Below are 20,770 nucleotides of genomic sequence, written 5' to 3'. Positions count from 1 at the left end.
CCCGGACCGATTCTGTAAAAGACCTGGGAGTGTTTATTGATGCTAAGCAATATTCCCATGAGCAGGTCAATTACATTTTCTCTCACTGTGCTGAACTGTTGGGTCTAGTTCGTAACATTACTTTCAGTTTATCATCTGTAGACCGTATGTTCAGATTGTACACTGCATTAGTTAGATCTAAGCTTGAATATGCGTCCGTAGTCTGGAATTCGATTACGTCAACTGATGCCAATAGCGGGAACAAATCCAGCAGAGGTTTGCGGCCCTCTGTTTTAATCGTTTCTTTCCTCAAGTTCATTACAGTTATTCTCTTGCTCTGGAGGAGTTACAATTGCACACTTGCCGCACCAGGAGACATCGCCTTGTGCTCTCTTTCTTATTCACGTTTATTTTGGCTCAAAATTCTGCCCTTCTGTGCTGGAAATCGTTGGTCTCCGAGTTTCTGCTAGGTATATCAGAGACTTTGCATTGTTCAGTGTCTGCTCCTCATGCAAAACTGTCCCTCTGCTCGATGTGCAGCAGCTACTAGTGTTGTCTGCAGGGAGGTTGACGTTTTCGGAGCCAGGAATGTTCTCCCCAAACGATTTTTAAATATAGTATAATTGTTAGTATTATTACTATTATTTGCGTGTACAATAAACAACAATTAAACTGAATTATTATTATTATCCTCTCTGAAAATCTATACTTTTCATTTCTCATTTCTTAATAACACTTAGATTTATGTTAATGAAATTACTGTTATTGTTATTATTGCTATTATTATGATTTGTTTCTTTGTTTGTTTGTTTACTTGTCTGTATTATTGTCTTTTCCCCAGTGATTGCCTGTAATTATCTTTATATTGTGTTTTTCCATAATGTAATTACTTTTATCTACACTGTGTTCTGTCTGTAATTGGCCTTGCGGCTGTTGACTCGGCACATTAATAATAACGAATTTAATTGAATTAAGCTTGGTTATTTTATACAACTGTCACTGTTAAATCTGTTAAATAATTGTAATAATAATAAAAAAGTTGTTTTGTCCATACTTCAAATGTTGCTTATAGTATTTAGTTTTTATTATTATAATCTTTTTGTCCATGTCTCTTTACATCATCAGTGTTAATGTATTTTTCTGTCGTCAGTGTTTGCCTTAATTGATTCTTAGCTATTGGCAATGATTGATTTGAAGTATTACTTAGTCCTCATATTGGGCCGCGCCATAGCTCAAGCCGTTAGTCGCTGGCTTCCCACCGCGGCGGCCCGGGTTCGATCCCGTGTCTGGTCAAGTGTGATTTGTGGTGGACAAAATGGCGCTGAGGCAAGTTTTCTCCGAGTATTTCAGTTTCTCCTGCCAATCTTCATTCCACCAATTGCTCCACAATCACCCTCACCTATCATCTAGGGCTGGTACAATAGGCCAGAAGTGACCGCAGTACAAGGGACTTAGTCCCACCCCACTAGCAATAAAAAATACTCCTCGTATTTCTTAAAAATTGTGAGTCACTCCTCTGCTTCAGAAATTTCTGTCTTCTATTATAATGGAAAGTTCATCACCGTCGTCAAAAGTCTGACATCGGACTCTGTTCTGTGCCAGTTTATTCCTGTTCTTATTTTCACAATCTTTTTCCTCCCAAATCTACTCTCAGAAGGATAATTAGGTTAGAGGCTCACGTGGATCAGAGGTTGAGCGAAAGGAAGTAAAATAGGGGGATACACATACAGACACACAGACTGATGGAAGATATTTATGATTTATGCCGTTGAGATGGACTCGGATGCTATGGTATATATACCAAGTTTCATGAAGATTGATTTAGGCATTCAAAAGTTAATAGGGGAGTATTCACAGACACAGAGACATTAAGGTGATCTCATAAGCCTACGTTTATTAAAAATAAGGAAAGTAAGCTAATATATTGAAAATGGAACAAGAAAATAGCCTTTACGAGCTTAGGTCACTGTTACATCAAAGTCATATATATTTGTTTGTTTGATGTGGGCATGGTTGGGGAAAAATGTGTGCGGTGTGACCTTGAGGGTTGTTCCTAAGGGCTGATACTTGTCAGGAGATGGTAGGTCTTTGTAGAATAGTGTCTTAGGTCTGGGTTAGTTTCATTAGCACAACCCCTGTAGTCTATGTACAGTCCGTGGTAGAATATGAGATACTTTGGTACAGAAGTTCCCAAGTTTCGATCACTTGAGTTGTTTAGATCAGATGCTTGAATGTATGAGGGGTAGGCCTTCTCGGCCCTTGCACCGCGACCTCCAGTGGTCTTTGTGCTTAGATTAGATACTTACAATGCAATACAATTTATGTTAGTTCCTACATGGCTTTGACGCATGGACTACTGTTTGCATGTTGTCACTATTACCGCCATACACTCATTGTCGGAGCAAACTTTGAAAGTGATGTCTGGTCATTACTTCTGCATGCTTTCGCCTTCTTCATTATATTCTGGAAAGAAATCATGGATTCCAAAACGCTTACAATCGTAAAAATGTCCTCGGCCTGGTGTCTGAATTCTCCGACACCTCCTGCGCATGCGCGTCACATGAATCTATTCATTCTCGTATACCGGTTGTTGCACTGAGTGACTTATGGGAACCCTATGAATTTATAGCCATAGATTTAGGTACGGTGAAGCTAGAAGGGAAATTTGTGCCTGTGCGGTGGCTGGAGGTAGGATCTAGGTGCACCCATTCATAAACTTGGTGCTGGAAGGAGACGAGTAACTGGCTTCACTCCCAGGCAGCTTTATCCGAGAGAGAGCCCCAGGCACTTAAGGACAGGAGATTGCATGGCACCTGGGCCGTTCTGGATAACATGAAGAAAAGACAAATGCCTTGCTCTGCACGGTGTGTAGAGATTAGCGATTTCGGTATTAATTCTGAGCCGGATTAGAGGAATTTATCTGTGACTGCTAAGGAGAACATCACGTAAACAACAAACACAATGTAAAAATATAAGATTTTAGGTTTTCACCTCGGTGACTATGAAGAAAGTCGTCTTCTTCTGGGATGTGGCGCCGTGCAAATATTGTGTTAACCGACGTTTCGGATGAACATATTGCCTCCATCTTTAGGGTAGAAGACAAGAAGGAATCCGAGAGCGAACCAGCTTGAACAGGTGCAGCACTGTACCTGGAGGCGATACGTTCCTCCGAAACGTCGTTTAACACAATATATACACTGCGCCACATCCCTGAAGATGTTTTTTTTTCAGTTTAAAAATGCATTTTTTCGATTTTACACATGTAAATGTCCCTTACATTAATTCATCGAAAATAAAAGACTAATGTTGCGAGGCATGAAAGCCACGTTGCAGACGACCGGAAGTTTTAAGACTGCTGTTTCCTAGGTTGCGACACTGTTTGAATGCCGACGCTTCAAATAAACACACTGCTTCTAACTTCTCAACCATGAAGATGTAGGCAGCGTATTCTCTGAGCAGTCCGTATTCGTCCACGTTGTTGTACGGTTTCATACCCCACAAGACCACAGTCTTAACAATCACCACCTTGAAGACCTAAAATTTTTATTTTTGTTTGTATTTTGTATTTTTGTTGATAAATCTAGTAAGGAGTAAGGTTGAACTTCAGGGTGAGGTTAGGTTCATTAGATTCACTGTTTACATAAGTTAATATCATGTTAAATTTGTTTAAAATGAAACATATATATATATACAGTTAATTTTGCCTTAATTTCTTCTAATAAAATTATTTTTATTCTACTAACACTTTTTGTGGAAATCATTGCATATTGTTATCTCTCAAAGGGTAAATTGATCGGAAAGTGAAGCTGAATACTCATATCCATGTAGTAGTGCTCACTCACTAAAAAACTCTACCCTTTTTTTTCTTGCTGATATGATTCTCTTATATACAAAAAACCTGTACCTAGTTCATGGTTCTCATTCCCATTTCCATAGAAAAATGCATATTCCCCCTTTGGACTGCCTCGGTGGTCCAGTGGTCAGCGTTCCTGGCTACAGATCCAGAGGTCTCGGGTTCGATCCCCGTCGCCATCAGATATTCAGGAAAGTAGTGGATCTGGAATGGGGTTCACTGAGCCTCATGAGAATAATTCAGGAGCTACTTGAATGGAAAAATGGCGGCTCCGGTCTAGAAAATCGAGATTAACGGCCGTGGGGATTCGTTGCGCTGACCACGCGACACCCTCTATCAGCAAAAGTTGACACTAACTTCGCCGAAAAGCGGCGGGCGCTAGGTCGGTATAGTTCGCTTGCGTACTAAAGCCAAGGAGTTTGTTTTGTTGTTATATTCGCCTGTTGATTCAGTGCCACGTCAGCCCCATCCGACCTCATACAGTGCCACTAATTCTGACTTACATTTCGATATTTCTTCCGCCACTGTCTTAAGCGAACCTTCCCTATACATACTTCTAACATACGAAGTACGGAATCTCATATCCATTTTCTTTCGCTTACACCTTTTATCCAAATAATCCGTCAAGATTCAAGGCCCTCTGTTACATTTCATAACAATTTTCTTATTTACGGTGAGGAGTTATAAGCCCCACGTCCAACCCCCAAGCTGCAGGACCACCACTTGTCGCCTGCCCGCGACTGCTTATCTTTTTTGTATCTGCAGGACGTCTCCTCCATCCCCAACCTGAGGACGTGCCATGCTGTATTGATAAGAGACCCACCTAACATCCGTAACCTGAGGACGCGCTATGCTGTAGTGACAAGAGACCTACTTAACATCCGTAAACTGAGGACACGCTATGCTGTAGTGACAAGAGACCTACCTAACATCCGTAACCTGAGGACGCGCTATGCTGTAGTGAGAAGAGACCTACCTAACATCCGTAACCTGAGGACGCGCTATGCTGTAGTGATAAGAGACCTACCTAACATCCGTAACCTGAGGACGCGCTATGCTGTAGTGAGAAGAGACCTACCTAACATCCGTAACCTGAGGACGCGCTATGCTGTAGTGAGAAGAGACCTACCTAACATCCGTAACCTGAGGACGCGTCATGCTGTAGTGACAAGAGACCCACCTAACATCCGCAACCTGAGGACGCGTCATGCTGTAGTGACAAGAGATCTACCTAAAATCCGTAACCTGAGGACGCGCCCTGCTGTAGTGACAATAGACCCACCAAACATGGATGCAGTAGTGCTGAGGTGTAAAATACCAGGTGACTTTACCTTCATATTTTACATCTATTTTATGAGTTGATGTGTGAGCGCAGGGGTGAGTAACTTCATATTTATTAAGCAAATAATGTGTGGTTTCTGAACATTGATGGACAGGAAACTAGAGGCAGCTTATACAGTCGCATTTCAGTCTTAGTTGTGTTATTATATTACATAGATCAGTGTCCACATTGCGTCAACATTGTAACGTGTTACAGAATTGCTATGGCAGTCAAAATCATTAGAATATGAATACAAACTTACATTCGTCCCCAAAAAGCAACAGATTTCATGCTCCCACTGATAATTATGATGTAGCTACTAGCACTCCATCCTAGCATTCGAGAATCTCAGTCCGGCAAACAGGTATGCTGAAATATTAGTGGTAGTTTGCAGTTGATTGGGCCAATGCCGTAATAGTATATTAACTAACAAATGTAACACACTCCTGATTCTGGTATACCTTTACCGTACTGGATTGTACAGCGCGAGATCTAAAACATTTATATCACTTCTGACGCCACGTTAGTAAGCAAACAAGCCAGCGGAATGCTAGCAGCTTAACGGCCGTCGGCCATATTGGACTGGGACCTAGTTCGCTGTTGGGGTCGTCATGTTGTGGCGCGCACTCGGAACTGGAGAGACCGGATGTAAGACGAAACAGTCTTGTTCAGACAATCCATCGTACATGTATTTTTCGTCGGTCCTGTAGTACAGAGTTATGTCCATCAGCATCCCGCATGATAATATAGAAATTAGCTTCAAATAATTTAAAACTGAGGTCCCTATATAAGAAAATTCTTCACGAGAAGACAATGGTAGTACATCAGAGCAAGGACCTTTCTATCTTTTATGGAATTCGGAGGTCCAGCACTGAGTCTACAAAAGCCCACTGCGGGATCCCTATTCTAAGCCGCTTCATTGTAGGCCGTGACCTCACACCCCACTTCAGGGCTGTACATCTCGCGACACACGGACCACATGAATTCCGCCAGTTGGATCTGAGCTACCCATGGGAATCCCCTTCTCTTTGTGATCTGTTTCAACGCGTTATTCATTCCAGTAACAAAACTGCCACCCCGTTTCTGGAATCGCTCGCCACCTCATAATCCTCCCTCTTAAGTCAGAGTCCGTCTTCGTTTGGTTTGAATCCATTTCGTAGTTTTATCCCCTCCACAAACGCGCAGTTCTCTAGAAATTCCATATATACGTAATGTAACTTGAATAATAAAATTGTAGTCTAAAGTCGAGTGATTCTGAGGAATTCATAAATTAGCTATTACGCCTCCTTTGCTGATAAAATCGGAAGGCTCAATTCCACTAATAAGAAAATGGGCCCAAATTTGGCACACTTGGGGTTGGAACACAGGGGCAGATAAGAGGTGTAATTAATATATATATAAAAACACTGCAATTCATAGTGTGAAGAGAAAAATTTCTCTCCCTGCCTGGAATCGAACCAAGTCTTCCTGACCGTGCCAGTTACTTCATTAGTTCAGCTACTGGAACGAAAAATATGGACCCCGTAAAGATCTACATGTGTGTTAGCAAAATTTTTCTTGCTGTTGTAATATGTATAACTAACCATAAGGAAAGTAATACAATTGAACTAACTACACCAGGATAACCATTTAGAGAATTATTTAGTAGGATTGATAGACGGAGGATGTATGTGTGAGGTTTTAGTAGTTCGGACTTATATACGAAACTTAGAGCACCTGGGATATGCCCCCGACCTGTAAACAGGTAATCCTCTGGGTAAAAGGTAACCCTCGTCCATTGATTGAGATTAGCTCTTTCTAATGGGTCCAATTGAGAAGGTGTCTTCCTTTCTCACCTGAACACGGAAACAGATTCAGTTTCCCAAACGTCGTGTATTCTATTACCTCAAATTCCGTACGATGGAAAAAGTCCAAAACCCCAGTAAGTCTGTGTATCATCCACGATGATCAGAACCTCTTAGAATATACAGGAACCCTCTGTGAAAGACTGTCTGGAATTTTTCTGAGGCGCCGTGTGTATTTGGGTGATCGCCCCCGGGCCAAGAAACAGTTTATGGAGTCTAATGCTTGATGCAGCTTGCCTGTTACAGCTAATGATATACATCGACTGATATGAAGTTCCGGTAGCAGAACCTGCTGATATGTTAGTGAAATATTGCTCACAATTCTGAAGCAGTTCCATGCATTTCCCATCATCACAAACTACCCCCTTAAAACAAAATTAATTATTCTCTCTTCCCCATCTTAGTCTTCTAAGTGGATGCTTCTAAGATGGTTTTCCATTAAAAAATTTGGGTTCAATTTTGGAGGTCAAGACGGATTTAAAAATATACAAGCAAATAGGTCACAAATATAAATAAAATAGCTGTAATGGATGTAATACGTTTTCCGTGTGTATCACTATGTAGCAGCAGTCCAGTAGCACACGCACTTGTGCATGTACAAAGGCTGGTTTTAGTAGTCAAAATGACGACCGTGCTGGAGGGGTATACTAGCTAATTGGGCTCTTTTGTGGGCAATAGTACTCAGTGCAAAGGGTCAGGGGGGTGCAACTGAGATAGGGGAAAGGGAAACACCGTAACTACTGCCTCTATGAGTGACTGCAGAAACTTCACGCAGGTCTCGACCAATCAGAAAGCCTAAGCAAACCAATTTGAATACCCACAATTATAAGCGGTTATGGTGATGCATTATATGCAAATTGGTAAGTATGAATTTTGATTTGATGTGGTTGCGAAACGAAAGTAGACATTTGCAAACGAAATTACAGCTCCGTGTTAAACATATTATTTGTGTATATGCCTACTACCACAAATAGAATTCTTTCAAGCCTAAAATATTTGAGGTTATCATGAACTGTCATCTAAATCATATTTTTTTTATGATATGTTCTGCAACTTTCGGTTAATCCCAGAGATTGTCTGTTGAATGTGAAGGAGTTCTAAGAGTACCGTGATGGTGTTATAATTTTTGTATTGCTTCGTGCAGTATAAACATGAAAACGAAAACGTGTGCTGCTGCTGCTGGGTGCTTGTCATCCAGCAAGCAAGGCATGAGATTCCTCAGTTTTCCAAGGGATCCAGCACGGTATATCTGTTTTAATTCAGGTGTAATTACTTTATTATGTGTTGCTTAATCCAATGAATAAATTAAGTTAATGTATGTCTGTGTTCAATTTATTCAACATAACCCAAAATTTTAGAATGTGTACCAAGTTTGTAATGTTTCCTGAAGAATTATTTCTAGGTTTTGAGACTATTTGTTCTACTTTTACAGGGCTGCGGTATGGGCAGGAAAAGTTGGAATATCCTTCACTGTTGATTCTGCTAGAATGCTGCACAATAAATATTTGTGCAGCAAACATTTCCTGGAAAGTGATTTCACTACAGCTGAAAGGGTAGTGGCAGTTCCATGTGGCTCAGATTCTGCTTCACAGGCACTCCCACAATCTCCTTTCCCTTCCTTCAGTGTATATTTTGTAATTAAATGTAACTACTTCCTAGGTAGGAAGTTTTACTTATTAGTGTCTACATATTTTATTCATCTAATTTGTTATTATGGGTATATCCCTTGAGTCATTGCATTATTTTGGCCATATTATTGTGTTCAGCATTGATCTTGTGAATATAAATATATAAACATCAGATTTTTGAAGATCATTATAGTCATTCAGTTATTTCATTATGTTGGCCATATTATTGTGTTCAGCATTGAACTTGTGAACATTTACATATTTAACATTTTCAAGGTTCATTATATTCCTTCAGTTACTTTATTAGGTTGGCCATATTGTGTTCAGCAATGAACTTATGAACACACACACACACATATATATAATACTTTCAAGGTTCATTATATTTGTTCAGTTAATTTATTATTTTGGAAACATGAGCATGTTTCAGATCACGAGGTTTGTAAGACAAAGACAAAAACAACTCCGTGCAATGTGACTATTTAAGTTTCAACACTTGAAAACTCAGCACCCTTACATGTTTCGATCCTTATGGATCATCTTCAGAGGGAACATAAATACTTATTTGGAAACCACTATCACAATAAGTGTTCTGAGTGTTAATTACATACACACGCAATGTCTGGAATACATAATATACACAATATTCAACATTTCACAATCACAGCAGCCTTCCTGGTATTAAAACTTTTAAAGTTTTTAAAAACTTGTTGTTTAAGTCAAAATTTTATAAATCATGCAGGTTCATGTCTCTTCTCCTACCGTCTTTCTTGGAGGGGGCTGAACTTGTGCCGCCTGTCTATCTTGTGAAGGAGATTCTTAGTATCGTCCGTGTTTGTTCGTCGCTTGTTGGACGGAGTTATTTTTGTCTTTGTAATTGTTAGTTTGATGAACCAGAATGAAAAAAAAAAAAAAGAAAAAGAGGTTTGTAAGAGTTCTGTATTTTATTGCTTTTCGTATATTATTAAATACAATCTTAATCTTGTTAACACGAGTGTGTATCAGATTCTCGAGTTTCATTATACTACTGAAATTAATAACAAATGGAAACCTCAGTATTATTACTTCCTATATATGATATATAACATATTAATATAACTGTAAAACTATGTTTTGTGTAGCTTTCAATTATAAGTTGTAATCAAAGTTATGAAGTTCAATACAAGTATCTCTGATGGAAACGGAATTTTCTTTCAAGTTTACCCACCATCAGCTTTCCTAAACACAAGTATTCTATATATGTTACAGTTCAAATATCCATTGCATTTCAGTAAGGGGGTATTGAATTGATTTAAATGAAATGTTCTTATTTCACAGGCACTGGTGGGAAACTTTCTCCAGATAAATAAAGTTGCAACCTGATATCTTGTGCTGCAGAGGTTCTTACTCCATTGTGTGTTTTCTGTTTTTGAACTGAGTTTGATATCATTTAACTCATTCCCCTCCAGATGGTTTTGAGCGAAGTGATATTAAACTCGGTTCGAAAACAGAAAACACACAACGGAGTAACAACCTCTGCAGTACAAGGTATCAGGTGGCAACATTATTTATCTGGAGAAAGTTTCCCACCAGTGCCTGTAAAATATAAACATTTCATTTACATCGATTATTAAATCTAGCTATACGTGTGAACCAGTGATTTTTTGGGAGGGAGTAGTAACAAAATGCTGGTGGTATAATAGCATACTTTCTTACCGACAGGGCAGTGGTATGATAGCATATCTTCTTACCGTCCGAGCCCTCGGCACTGCCGGCAGGCATTCTGTATCAAGAGAGTGGCAGCTGGCCACCGCGGCAGCAGTGATGCTTCATGACGTCTCGGCGGTTATGTTGCCCGCTAATAGCATTGAGTTGCATCCCCCTGCAAAGGATATTCATATAGAAATACGTCCTGTTTACGGCGGGTAGTGTTTATTGCGTAAAGCGGTTCACAACTGGGTCGAAAAATTCTCTCAAGGACATTCGAAAGTCGCAGATAGTGCCCGACCAGGCCACCCTGTTGAGACTGCGACAGAAGCAACTGTGCAGCGGGTGAGGAGTTGACTGGGACTGACTGGAGGATAACGTTAGACAGTGTAGCAACTGTGCAGCGGCTGAGGAGTTGACTGGGACTGGTAGGAGGATAACGTTAGACTGCGACAGAAGCCACTGTGCAGCAGGTGAGGACTTGACTGGGACTAACAGGAGGATAACGTTAGACAGTGTAGCAACTGTGCAGCGGGTGAGGAGTTGACTGGGACTGACAGGAGGATAACGTTAGACTGCGACAGAAGCCACTGTGCAGCAGGTGAGGACTTGACTGGGACTAACAGGAGGATAACGTTAAACTGCAACAGAAGCAAGTGTGCAGCGGCTGAAGAGTGGACAGGGACTGACAGGAGGATAACGTTAGACTGCGACAGAAGCAACTGTGCAGCGGGTGAGGAGTGGACTGGGACTGACAGGAGGATAACGTTAGACAGAGTAGCAACTGCAGCGGGTGAGGCGTTGACTGGGACTGACAGGAGGATAACGTTAGACAGTGTAGCAACTGCACTAGGTGTTTCCATAGTTTAGCAGAGAGCATAATGCCTTGTCGTTTGAAGTTTCGGAAAGCGTGCGCACGGCGTGTGCTCAGAGAAGTGAAGGATCGAGAAGAGAGGAACTGAATGGGTCTGTCCTTGTAACATCTCTTACGGTATGCAGACGAAGATGTGCTTAACAGGATTGTTACTGGGGACGAATCATGGTTGCATCACTACCAGCTCGAAGCGAAGTGTGCTTCAATCTAATGGAAGCATCCCTGTTCACCTTCAACCAAAACGTTAAGGTTACGAGAATACCATCAACTGGGGTGGCTAAGCTTACCGTGTTTCGGAATTCTCAGGGTGTACGGTTACCCCGTTTTCAGAAGCGCGGTAGAAATATGAATTCTGCATCTTACTGTGAAGTTCTTTTGAAGCTTCAGGCTACAATTCGCAGAGAACGTCTGGGCCAACTGATAAGAGGGTTCTGCTTCATCATGACAATGCCAGACCCCATACAGCACGAGGAACCCAGGAGATGTTTTAAGAACTGCTGTGAGAACATCTTGAACATCCGCCTTACAGTCCGGACTTGGCCCCTAGTGACTCCAACTGTTTGACCCCCCAAAAACGCCTTGGTGGCAAGTTTCGCTACTGACGAAGAAGTTGAAACGGAGGTGCGGAAGTGGCTGAGACAACAGTCAAAACACGTCTATGCTGTTTGTTTCGAGGCACTGATATAGCGATGGGACAAGTATATCAATGTTCGTGGAGGATATGACGAGAAATAAATGCTTTCTCCAGCTTCGAATACCACATGTTTTACGTTTTATATCAATTTGTGGCCTGTTTATTGACCCTCCAGCATATATACTCATAACTGTGTCTAAAATCTTGAATAGGCTACGCCATAGCTCAAACGATTAGTCGCTGGCTTCCCACCGCGGGGGCCCGTGTTCGATCTCGTTCTGTTCAAGTGGGATTTATTGTGGACAAAGTGGCGCTGGAGCGGTTTTTCTCCGAGTACTTAGGTTTCCCCTGCCAATCTTCATTCCACCAATTGCTCCACAATCACCCTCACCTATCATCTGGGGCTGGTACAATAGGCCAGAAGTGGCCCCAGTACAAGGGACTTAGTCCGACCCCACTAGTAATAAAAAATATTTTACATTTCACTCCATCTTTTAAATGAAGGCCCCTATTTCTAGTCACTCTACGCCCTTATGTACTGCGTATTTTACAGTATAGATAGTTGCTGGAGGTTGGTGATTTCGTGTCCTCAATGTAACGACGGTGTAAATGATATCAGGACTTCATACGCTTCTTTTACAAAGCATGGGCTTGTAGAACTAGCGCATAGTGAAAAGTTGTGCTGTCGTTCCAAGTGTTCCATCCCTGACTCTACTGGACGAATTCTCACGACGTTTGATATTGGCAGTCTTTTTAAAATCTCTCAGGCTAATTTTATCATTTTAAACAGTTTATCGGACAATGAAAACTATATGATAATGACATAGATACCATGAAGGTATATGAATTTTTATTTCAATTTCTCATAAGACTAAGCTTACTTAAGTAATGTTTACTCCCAGAAATAAAACTTCGTCTATATTGAGAAGATCAATCACCTAGTGGTGTGTACAGGAACCACTGGTGCTTATTCTAAGAAGAGAAGGAACTCCCAGAATGAAATCTTGGACGAAATGTGGAAGCGTGTAGTATCACGTACATTTTGTTATTATTGTCCAACAAAGAGCTAAATATTGTTAGACATGCGAAATAAGAAGAAAATAAGGTTTGACAATAATAGAAAGCGAGATCTGTGATCTGAATTGCAACAATGGGTTTCAATCTACAACAAATAAACAATGAAGCACGGAAAATTGTAATGATGCCCTCTTTTTACTTGTACTGAAATCCCGATGTCCCAAGTACGGGGTTCTGCCACCAGGTGAAGTAAGTAGGGCGCTGTTCCTGTAGTTCTCAGTTGCTCCGTGGGGTGACAGGATCTCACAAATATCTTCCTGTTTGCCTCTGAAAGTTTTCATACTGTGGCCCTTCATTAATTCCGGAGTTTACTAAAAATTTTCGAATGAGAAGGGTAGAATGGCTCTGAAAATTCTGCAGGGATGTGTAAGAAATTCCTAGGCCCTTTGCCGAAGGAGCTAAGCGAAACAGCTGAAACTTCGTTCAGAATACCCAGTTGACTGCCGAGATTCGAACTTTATACCTCGCGAACAAAAGCCTCTGTGTCTAAAATTAACTCGGTGGGAAAACAGAAAAAATAAATTAGTTTCTTGAATTGAGGGATAGACTTGAACATTATATACTGTTATAAAATGTGTCTAGCTCTGTGTAAAATAGTATGTCGTTTTATTTTAAATGTTGAAATGTTTATATCGAAAAGTATAAATCTCTGGTCCACTGTTCTTTGTTAAGCCCGGGCTGCAAAAACAGCTGCTGAAAACAATGCTAGATGAGCTGTGAAGTAGATAAGTATTGATAGATCAGGATGGTGTCATTAAAGTTCCCCAACGTTTCGTACAAATATTTTCTCTGAAGATTATTTTTCTATCATTTTCAGTCAAATGAACAGTCCTCTGAAACCTTACAACACTGTGTAAAATCTTAGGTTCTCTGGGATGTTGCACACTATCACCCAACAACCTACACAATGTTACCTTTTAGCTAATCGGCCCTACACTTGCACGAGAATCCCAATGTTCCGCACCGCTAGCACCAAACGTCGTCTTTATGTAGAGCACATTTCTTCAGTTACCTACACATCTGACGCACACAACCTAACACTATTTAAAACCCATCTTAATATTTTCATGTCATTCACTTTTCTGTCTTCAAAGGCATGATTTGAGAACACCAGGAAGATCAGACCAGCAGTGACCACGGGAGAGACCGGAATCCCATATAAATATTTCGTCGGAAAATAAAAATGGATAAGATCGCCTGTAGGGAGGCACTATGCTACAAGCCGGAAGGTCGCTGGTTCAAGTCCCGATGAGGTCATTGGATTTTTTCAATTGACCTAACCCTTCGAGCCGCACTAGGCCCTGGGGTTGACTCAGCCTCTAACAGAAATGAGTACCAGGAATTAAATAAATAATTTTCCTGGGGAGTAAAGGACGGCCGAGGCGTAAGGCTGACAACCTTACCGCCATCTTTGAGCCGATTGTCTAGATATATGTGGGAATCTCAACGTGTCACAACCCTATGGGCCTCCACGGCCTGGTACAGGAATAGCTTTACTTTACTAAGATCACCTTAAAGGTTTCTAGCGCATAATGTTGAAATGAACCTGAAAGAAGCGGAGTAGTGGGTTGTGTTGGCTTATACTCGAACGGGACAGGGACCAGTGGAGGGCTTTGTTAAGCCATGCTGGGATGTGGCCTGCTCACTCTGGTTCCTCGCTCGCGGATTTTTACACCCTGAAGATGGAGACGATGCGTTCCTCCGAAATGTCTGTTTACACACTATCTACACAGCGCCACATCCCAGAAGGCGGCCTTCTTCATAGTCACCGCAGCGAAAACCTCAAATCTTACACGATAATAATCCCTCGGTTTCCATAACAGCAGCGACTTTCTTCAGTAGCTTAGTTATCAACGTATGGGAAGGGACTTTACACCGTTGAGTTATTTACTAACAGTTGTGTAATGATCTGACTATGTTACAAAATTAATCGATAAGAAATGATTAGTTTTATGAAACTCATGATGAAGTAGACAGTTTTAACAGTGTAAGATTTGAAGTTTTCACTGCTGTGACTATGAAGAAAGCAGTCTTCTTGGATGTGGCACCGTCTAGATGTGGTGTTAAGCGACGTTTCGGAGGAACATATCGCCTCCATCTTCAGGGTGGAAGGAAAAATAAGAAAATCCTCAAGCGAAGAAACCGTGAGAACCGGTACAAGCACTGCTGGAGAAGGAGGGAATACTTTCCTCCGAAACGTCGGTTAACACCACATCTACACGGTGCCACATCCCAGAAGACTGCTTTCTTCAGTTATAACAGTCATTTAAAACTTGCTTGTAATGTTGGGATGATGCTGCTAAGCAATATGCTATGTCAAACAACTTCTACCTTTACATGGAGAGACTGCGGATTAATTTATTTCACGCGTACATTATGCACATAATTTCCTTCATAATAAGCCCTGCTATCGAAGCTATAATCCAATAGTCTTAGAAGCCGAAGCGGAGTGACAAACTAAAAAATAAACATTTTTTAGTGACTTCAAAATATCTTAATGATAATTATAATGCTCTTGTGATACGTCATCAAATTATACTGTTCTCGTTATGGAATGCGCTCAGTAGCAGCCATATCTGATTGTGGTCTTCAGATGCAGAGCACCTCAATGTTTGATCAAGTGTCTTTGGTAAACTGTCGACTTTGTTGAACTGTGTTGCTACATGCTACAGGCTGTGCTTAGAACTCCGGAGTTAAGTAGGGTCTAACTGATGCATAATAAACAAATATAATTTGAAGGAACAGGAAGTGCGCCTATGTGGACATTATGTATATATGCCTACACAAGTTTTATACACTAAGATATTTTGTAGCCATGACAACCAGAAGCAAAGCTTATAGATACACAAAAGCAGCTTCTCTGATAATATTGCAGAGGATGTACCCCTGGATCTCAGAGTGGAACTTAAAGTAACGTCTTATCATGTCTTGTAAACAGAACACAACTTACAGAGTTTTCTTTATAACTCAAGAAAAATGAGTTTATTTCAATCACAGATTTTATTGTGTACAAAATTTTTAATGCATTGTGTTGGTGTAGGACAAAGTGAGAAGCACGTTTCGTGCACTTTATGAGGCTTCTCTCCCCCCCCCCACTAAGAACCCCAGGATTAAAAAAGAAAAGTCTAGATTAGCCTCTCATCCAGGAATATTCTTGGGACTCTTCAGATAGGAAGTTTACAAATCCGACCCCATGATGGCACCGGTCCTCGTGTAAGATAGAGCCACAGAAAACCGCGGATAACTGCGATATATACACCAAAGGACCATCTGCAGTAATTAAACAACATGACATGAATACTTAGAGGAGAGTTGAGCTGTAGCTCCACTAGCCTTGGTCTCGCCACTGTATGGTGGTTAGTGGTCAGCCCCAGCCGCTTTACCACGGGTACCCATCGGACAGGAACTTGGATGGACCTCTTTGGATAAATGAAATACTGGCCGTCCACCCCGTAGCAAGTCGCTATACTGACTGAGCTATCCCGGATCCGTACGAAAGCATCCTTTTTATGTTTTAACAATTTCATTGTAATTTTGTTATGATGTATCTACGAGTGCGGACCGACTTCTCATAAACTTCTTCCATGTTTTAAATAAATGTGTCGAGAATTATTATTATCACCTAAATTATAAAGTTGATTTTTGTTATTATTATTATCTTATTATCATCATCATTTCTCAGATGTCATAAGTTGCCTTGTTTGCACTTTCTGTGTGTTTGTTTCTTTCACTTGCTTTCACTCTAACATTGGCCCTTGGGTTGTTGTGATGACACGCAAATAAATAATAATTTAATTGAAATATTAACTGCAGCAGCAGTAGCAGCAGCAGCAGCAGCAGTAGCAGTAGCAGTAGTAGTAGCAGCAGCAGCAGTAGCAGTAGCAGTAGTAGCAGCAGCAGCAGTAGCAGCAGTAGTAGCAGTAGCAGTAGCCTGGATATTTCGTTCAATAAATTGGTTGGGCGCCCTAACCCGAAGAATGAAGCTGTCATTTCGTCTCAAATCTTCTTTAGCTACTACTACTACTACTACGGTTACTACTACTACCAGTACTACTGCTGCTGATACTACTACTACTACTACTTCTACGGTTACTACTGCTACAATTACTACTGCTGCTGATACTACTACTACTACTACTTCTACGGTTACCACTGCTACCAGTACTACTACTGTTGCTACTACTGCTACTACTACCACCACCACCAGCATTTTTATCGGCTGCTATTAATAAAGTAGCTGCTATCAAAACGGATAATGCGAAATGGTTGTCACAATTCTCCTTTATCAGATGTGTTGAGTGGATGTCTGCACTGTGGGAAGTGACGCCCATACAAGCGTCAGCATTTGTGTCAAGACTGTGGACATATTTTGTTTTGGGGAAAAAATCAAGTCTACTTCTGTGAGCTGATGTCTCCACTGTTTATGATTTCCTGTAGCAGTCAGTGTAACAGCAAAGTAATCCTATAGCAATGCACTCACGCCATCTTGTGTGCAGGTCAATCCGGGTGACTATATTGTATGGGCCTTCCCATGGCCGCACCATAGCTCAAGCGGTTAGTCGCTGGTTTCCCACCGCGGCGGCCAGGGTTCGATCCCGGGTCTGGTCAAGTGGGATTTGTGGTGGACAAAGTGGCGCTTGGGCAGGTTTTCTCCGAGTACTTCGGTTTCCCCTGCCAATCTTCATCCCACCAATTGCTCCACAATCACCCTCGCCTATCATCTGGTGCTGGTACAATAGGCCAGAAGTGGCCGAAGTACAAGGGACTTAATCCCACCCCACTAGCAATAAAAAAAAGGGCCTTCCAATGAATATTGAAGTTTTGACGATTTCCCTTTCGTGCAGGTTGGACGATAGAGCCACACTCTGTCGCCCTCGTAGTAACCTGTGGAGTTGGCCAGTATATCGTACCGAGTTTTCGTCCGGTCACTGGCGAGCTTCAGGTGTTTCAGGGCATAATTGTGGATGTCGTGCAGGTGATCCACCAAGTCTGCCGCATACTCGATTGTGGGTAGTTCCTTGTCTGGGGGTACTCCAAACAGGAGGTCGCAGGGCAGTCGGAGTTCTCGTCCGAACACTAGGCTAGCAGGAGCCAAGCCCGTAGTGTCGTGAGTGGATGCCCTGTAAGCTAGGAGGAAGAGGGGTAACCTCTCATCCCAGTCCTTCTGGTGGAATGCGACGACCTTCCGCAAGTGCTCCTCGATGGTCTTAATGTAGCGTTCCGGCATGCCGTCCGACTGTGGGTGCAAGGGCGTGGTGTGCGTCTTGCTCACTCCCAGGCGTTGCAAAACTTCTTGTAGAAGATGAGACTCGAAGCTACGGCCTTGGTCACTGTGCAACTCCTGAGGTATGCCGAAGCAGCAGAAGAATTTGGTCACCAGAGCTTCAGCTATGGTCCTCGCCTCCTGATTGGGTATGGCGTAGGCTTCCCCCCACTTGGTTAAGTCATCCATAGCGATCAGGAGGCATCGGTCTCCTTGGTCGCTTCTTTGGAAGGATCCTGCTACATCTTTAGAAAGGAGCCCCAACATTGTACTGGTGAGTTTGCCCCCGAGTTTTGGTGCTGGGGCCGCAACTTCTCAGACAGGCGTTGCACTGTCGGCACCCTCTCTCGATATCGCCTCTTGCCTGGAGCCAATAGTACCGTTGCCGAACTTTATTCAGGATTTTGTTGAAACCCAAGTGACCTCCAGACGATCCACCGTGTAGTTCGGTCAGCACATCCTCCACTCCTCCGAGGAAGAACTATTTCGGCTAGAGGTCATCCGTTGGCGGATTCCCAGATACGCTCTAGTACCCCATTTCTCACAGCGAGCGATTTGCACGGAACCCAGTAGCTTTTGTACGCGAGACTATGATCGGCGATGTCTTTTCACTCAGTCGTCTTTCGGTTTCTACCTCCTGCTGAATGGGTCCTATTTCTGGGTCCGTTCTCAGAGTTGCTGGATCCCAGCCGACTGTAGCTCGTACTTGCTTGACGTCTGCCCGCACCTCTACTTTGTGGCAGTGCGTATACTCCTCTTGGCAGGGCCACTGTGAAATTGCATCGGCATTATTTTGCTTCCTGCCTTGACGGTGCTCGAAAGTAAAGTTGTATTCTTGTAATCCAGTGCGCAATTTGTCCTTCGAGGTGTCCATTTTGGTGTTTATTTCGGCCAGAAGGAATTCAATGTTTTCCATTTTTGTCGGATGTCAGTGTAAAATAGATGTTCCTTCCGATACTTGATTACTCCAGTAGAATCCGTAACACTTCTAACACCACTTGTTGCGTTCCTGGTAACGCGACAAGTAATTAATGGTTTCCGAATTAGATGAAGCGATTTATTGGATATTTACCAGGCGGATCTACAATAAGTTGTAACAAAATCTTACTGTGACCATAACACTTCGTAGCTATGAACACTGATGATACCACATAAAGTAAAGTCTTCGCATCTTCTGGTTTCTTGATCTGTAGTCTCCTGGAATCTGCTTTACTGTGCTTAGCTGACTCACTGCCTGTCGGTCTGCTATCTTCGCTAGTCTTCTTCAACAGCATAGTTATTGCGTTCCTAGTCGTTACTCTGTTTTGACCGGTTCGTTGCCCCGTGAACAATATTTACCTATCCGTTGAAACGGAAACTTTTCTGTATGCGTTACATAGGAATCGACGTCTGTCTATGCAATGCATTACTTCTTCAGTCGCAGTCGTTGCTGTGGAAATATTATTACCGAGCCGTTGTCTAGAAATGGACACCTGGCTCTGCCTCCACTATTGTGGCTTTCAGGCGTCATGTCACATTTCTTTTAAAACTTCTCTACAGCCGCACGATGAAATGCAAAGGAACTTAAACAAAGAAAGTTAAAAAAATACGTACAAATATAAACAACATCCATGAACTAATATTTAGTTTATAACATAGATATATATACCTTGGGCTATGCTACAGGCCGGAAGGTCGCGGGTTCAAGTCCCGATGAGCTCATTGGATTTTCTCCAATTCACTTAACCCTTCCAGCCAGCGGCCTCCGTATTCTAGAGGTAACGTTCCCACCTCATGACTCGTAGTACGCGGGTTAAAATACCCGACGGAGGTCGTCGAATTTTTAAGGGCGGAAAAATTCAGGGAACAAGTCCTCCGGGAGGGACTTTAAGCCTTGGGTCCTATGTCGTAGCTTTACGGCACGTAAAGGAACCTCATATCTCCAAAGGAGGTCACTGAGCAGAATTGCGGACGTTTGCCGCCAAACAGCAGTCACTAATACCTCCGGTAGATGGGGGAAGCATTATAGATACTTCTCAGCCAGTAGAGAGCCGGTCTCGCTGGCTGGGTGGGACTGATGGTAAGCACCAATACCGGTAGGATATAGAGACTGGTAGAAATCATAGAGGGAAGCGCAATGGACCACTACAGGTCTCAGTGCATTGGTAAACCCACCCTCTTTAATAACTAACTAACTAACTAACCCTTCCAGCCACGCTGTGGCCCTGGGGTTCACTCAGCCTCACTCAGTGCCAGGAATTAAATAAATAACTTTTCTGGGGAGTAAAGCGCGACCGGCAAGTAAGGCTGACAACCTTACCGCCATCTTTGAGCTGATTGTCTAGACAATGTGGGACCCTCAACGTCTCACAACCCTATGGGCCTCCACGGCCTGGTACAGGGATAGCTATACTTTACTTCCTTTTTTGTACTTTTACCCCTGAAGGTGGCATTGTAGATGCCGAAATATTTCCAGTAGACGGTCAGCGTAAATTGTAATTGACGGCATAAGATGACTGATAATAAATAAAGTTGTGGATTACCAATGCATGCAAGTCAACCTTAAAAAATACTGTAACATTTCCTGTTCTGTTTCAATTCGCTTCTGGTTTCATATAGACCATTTCTTGGC

The 20,770-nt window shown here is 42.2% G+C and overlaps 1 protein-coding gene across 1 annotated transcript; it reads right to left on the bottom strand.

Moving 5' to 3' along the window:
- Window positions 1-11,334: 11,334 nt before the first annotated feature.
- On the bottom strand, window positions 11,335-18,426 carry LOC111862580. Its single transcript, XM_023848088.1, has 3 exons — window positions 18,044-18,426; window positions 17,761-17,977; window positions 11,335-11,415 (listed from the first exon to the last, which is right to left on the bottom strand). Exons 1-3 carry the CDS (start codon window positions 18,424-18,426, stop codon window positions 11,335-11,337), a joined length of 681 nt encoding a protein of 226 aa, XP_023703856.1.
- Window positions 18,427-20,770: the final 2,344 nt, after the last annotated feature.

Source organism: Cryptotermes secundus, unplaced genomic scaffold, assembly GCF_002891405.2.
Source record: "Cryptotermes secundus unplaced genomic scaffold, Csec_1.0 scaffold1031, whole genome shotgun sequence".
Lineage (NCBI taxonomy): Eukaryota > Metazoa > Arthropoda > Insecta > Blattodea > Kalotermitidae > Cryptotermes > Cryptotermes secundus.
Note: the sequence above shows the minus strand (reverse complement) of the source record. Positions and strands in the feature narration are given on the sequence as shown.

Bases quoted from the DNA above. Each gene is read 5' to 3' on its own strand.
- LOC111862580 (XM_023848088.1), bottom strand. From the start codon at position 18,426: ATGTTGGGGCTCCTTTCTAAAGATGTAGCAGGATCCTTCCAAAGAAGC. The intron at 17,978-18,043 runs GTTACCCCTCTT...GGCTCCTGCTAG, and splicing joins CAGAAGGACTGGGATGAGAG to CCTAGTGTTCGGACGAGAAC. The intron at 11,416-17,760 runs GTGTGGCTCTAT...TTTTGGTTGAAG, and splicing joins GTTACTACGAGGGCGACAGA to GTGAACAGGGATGCTTCCAT.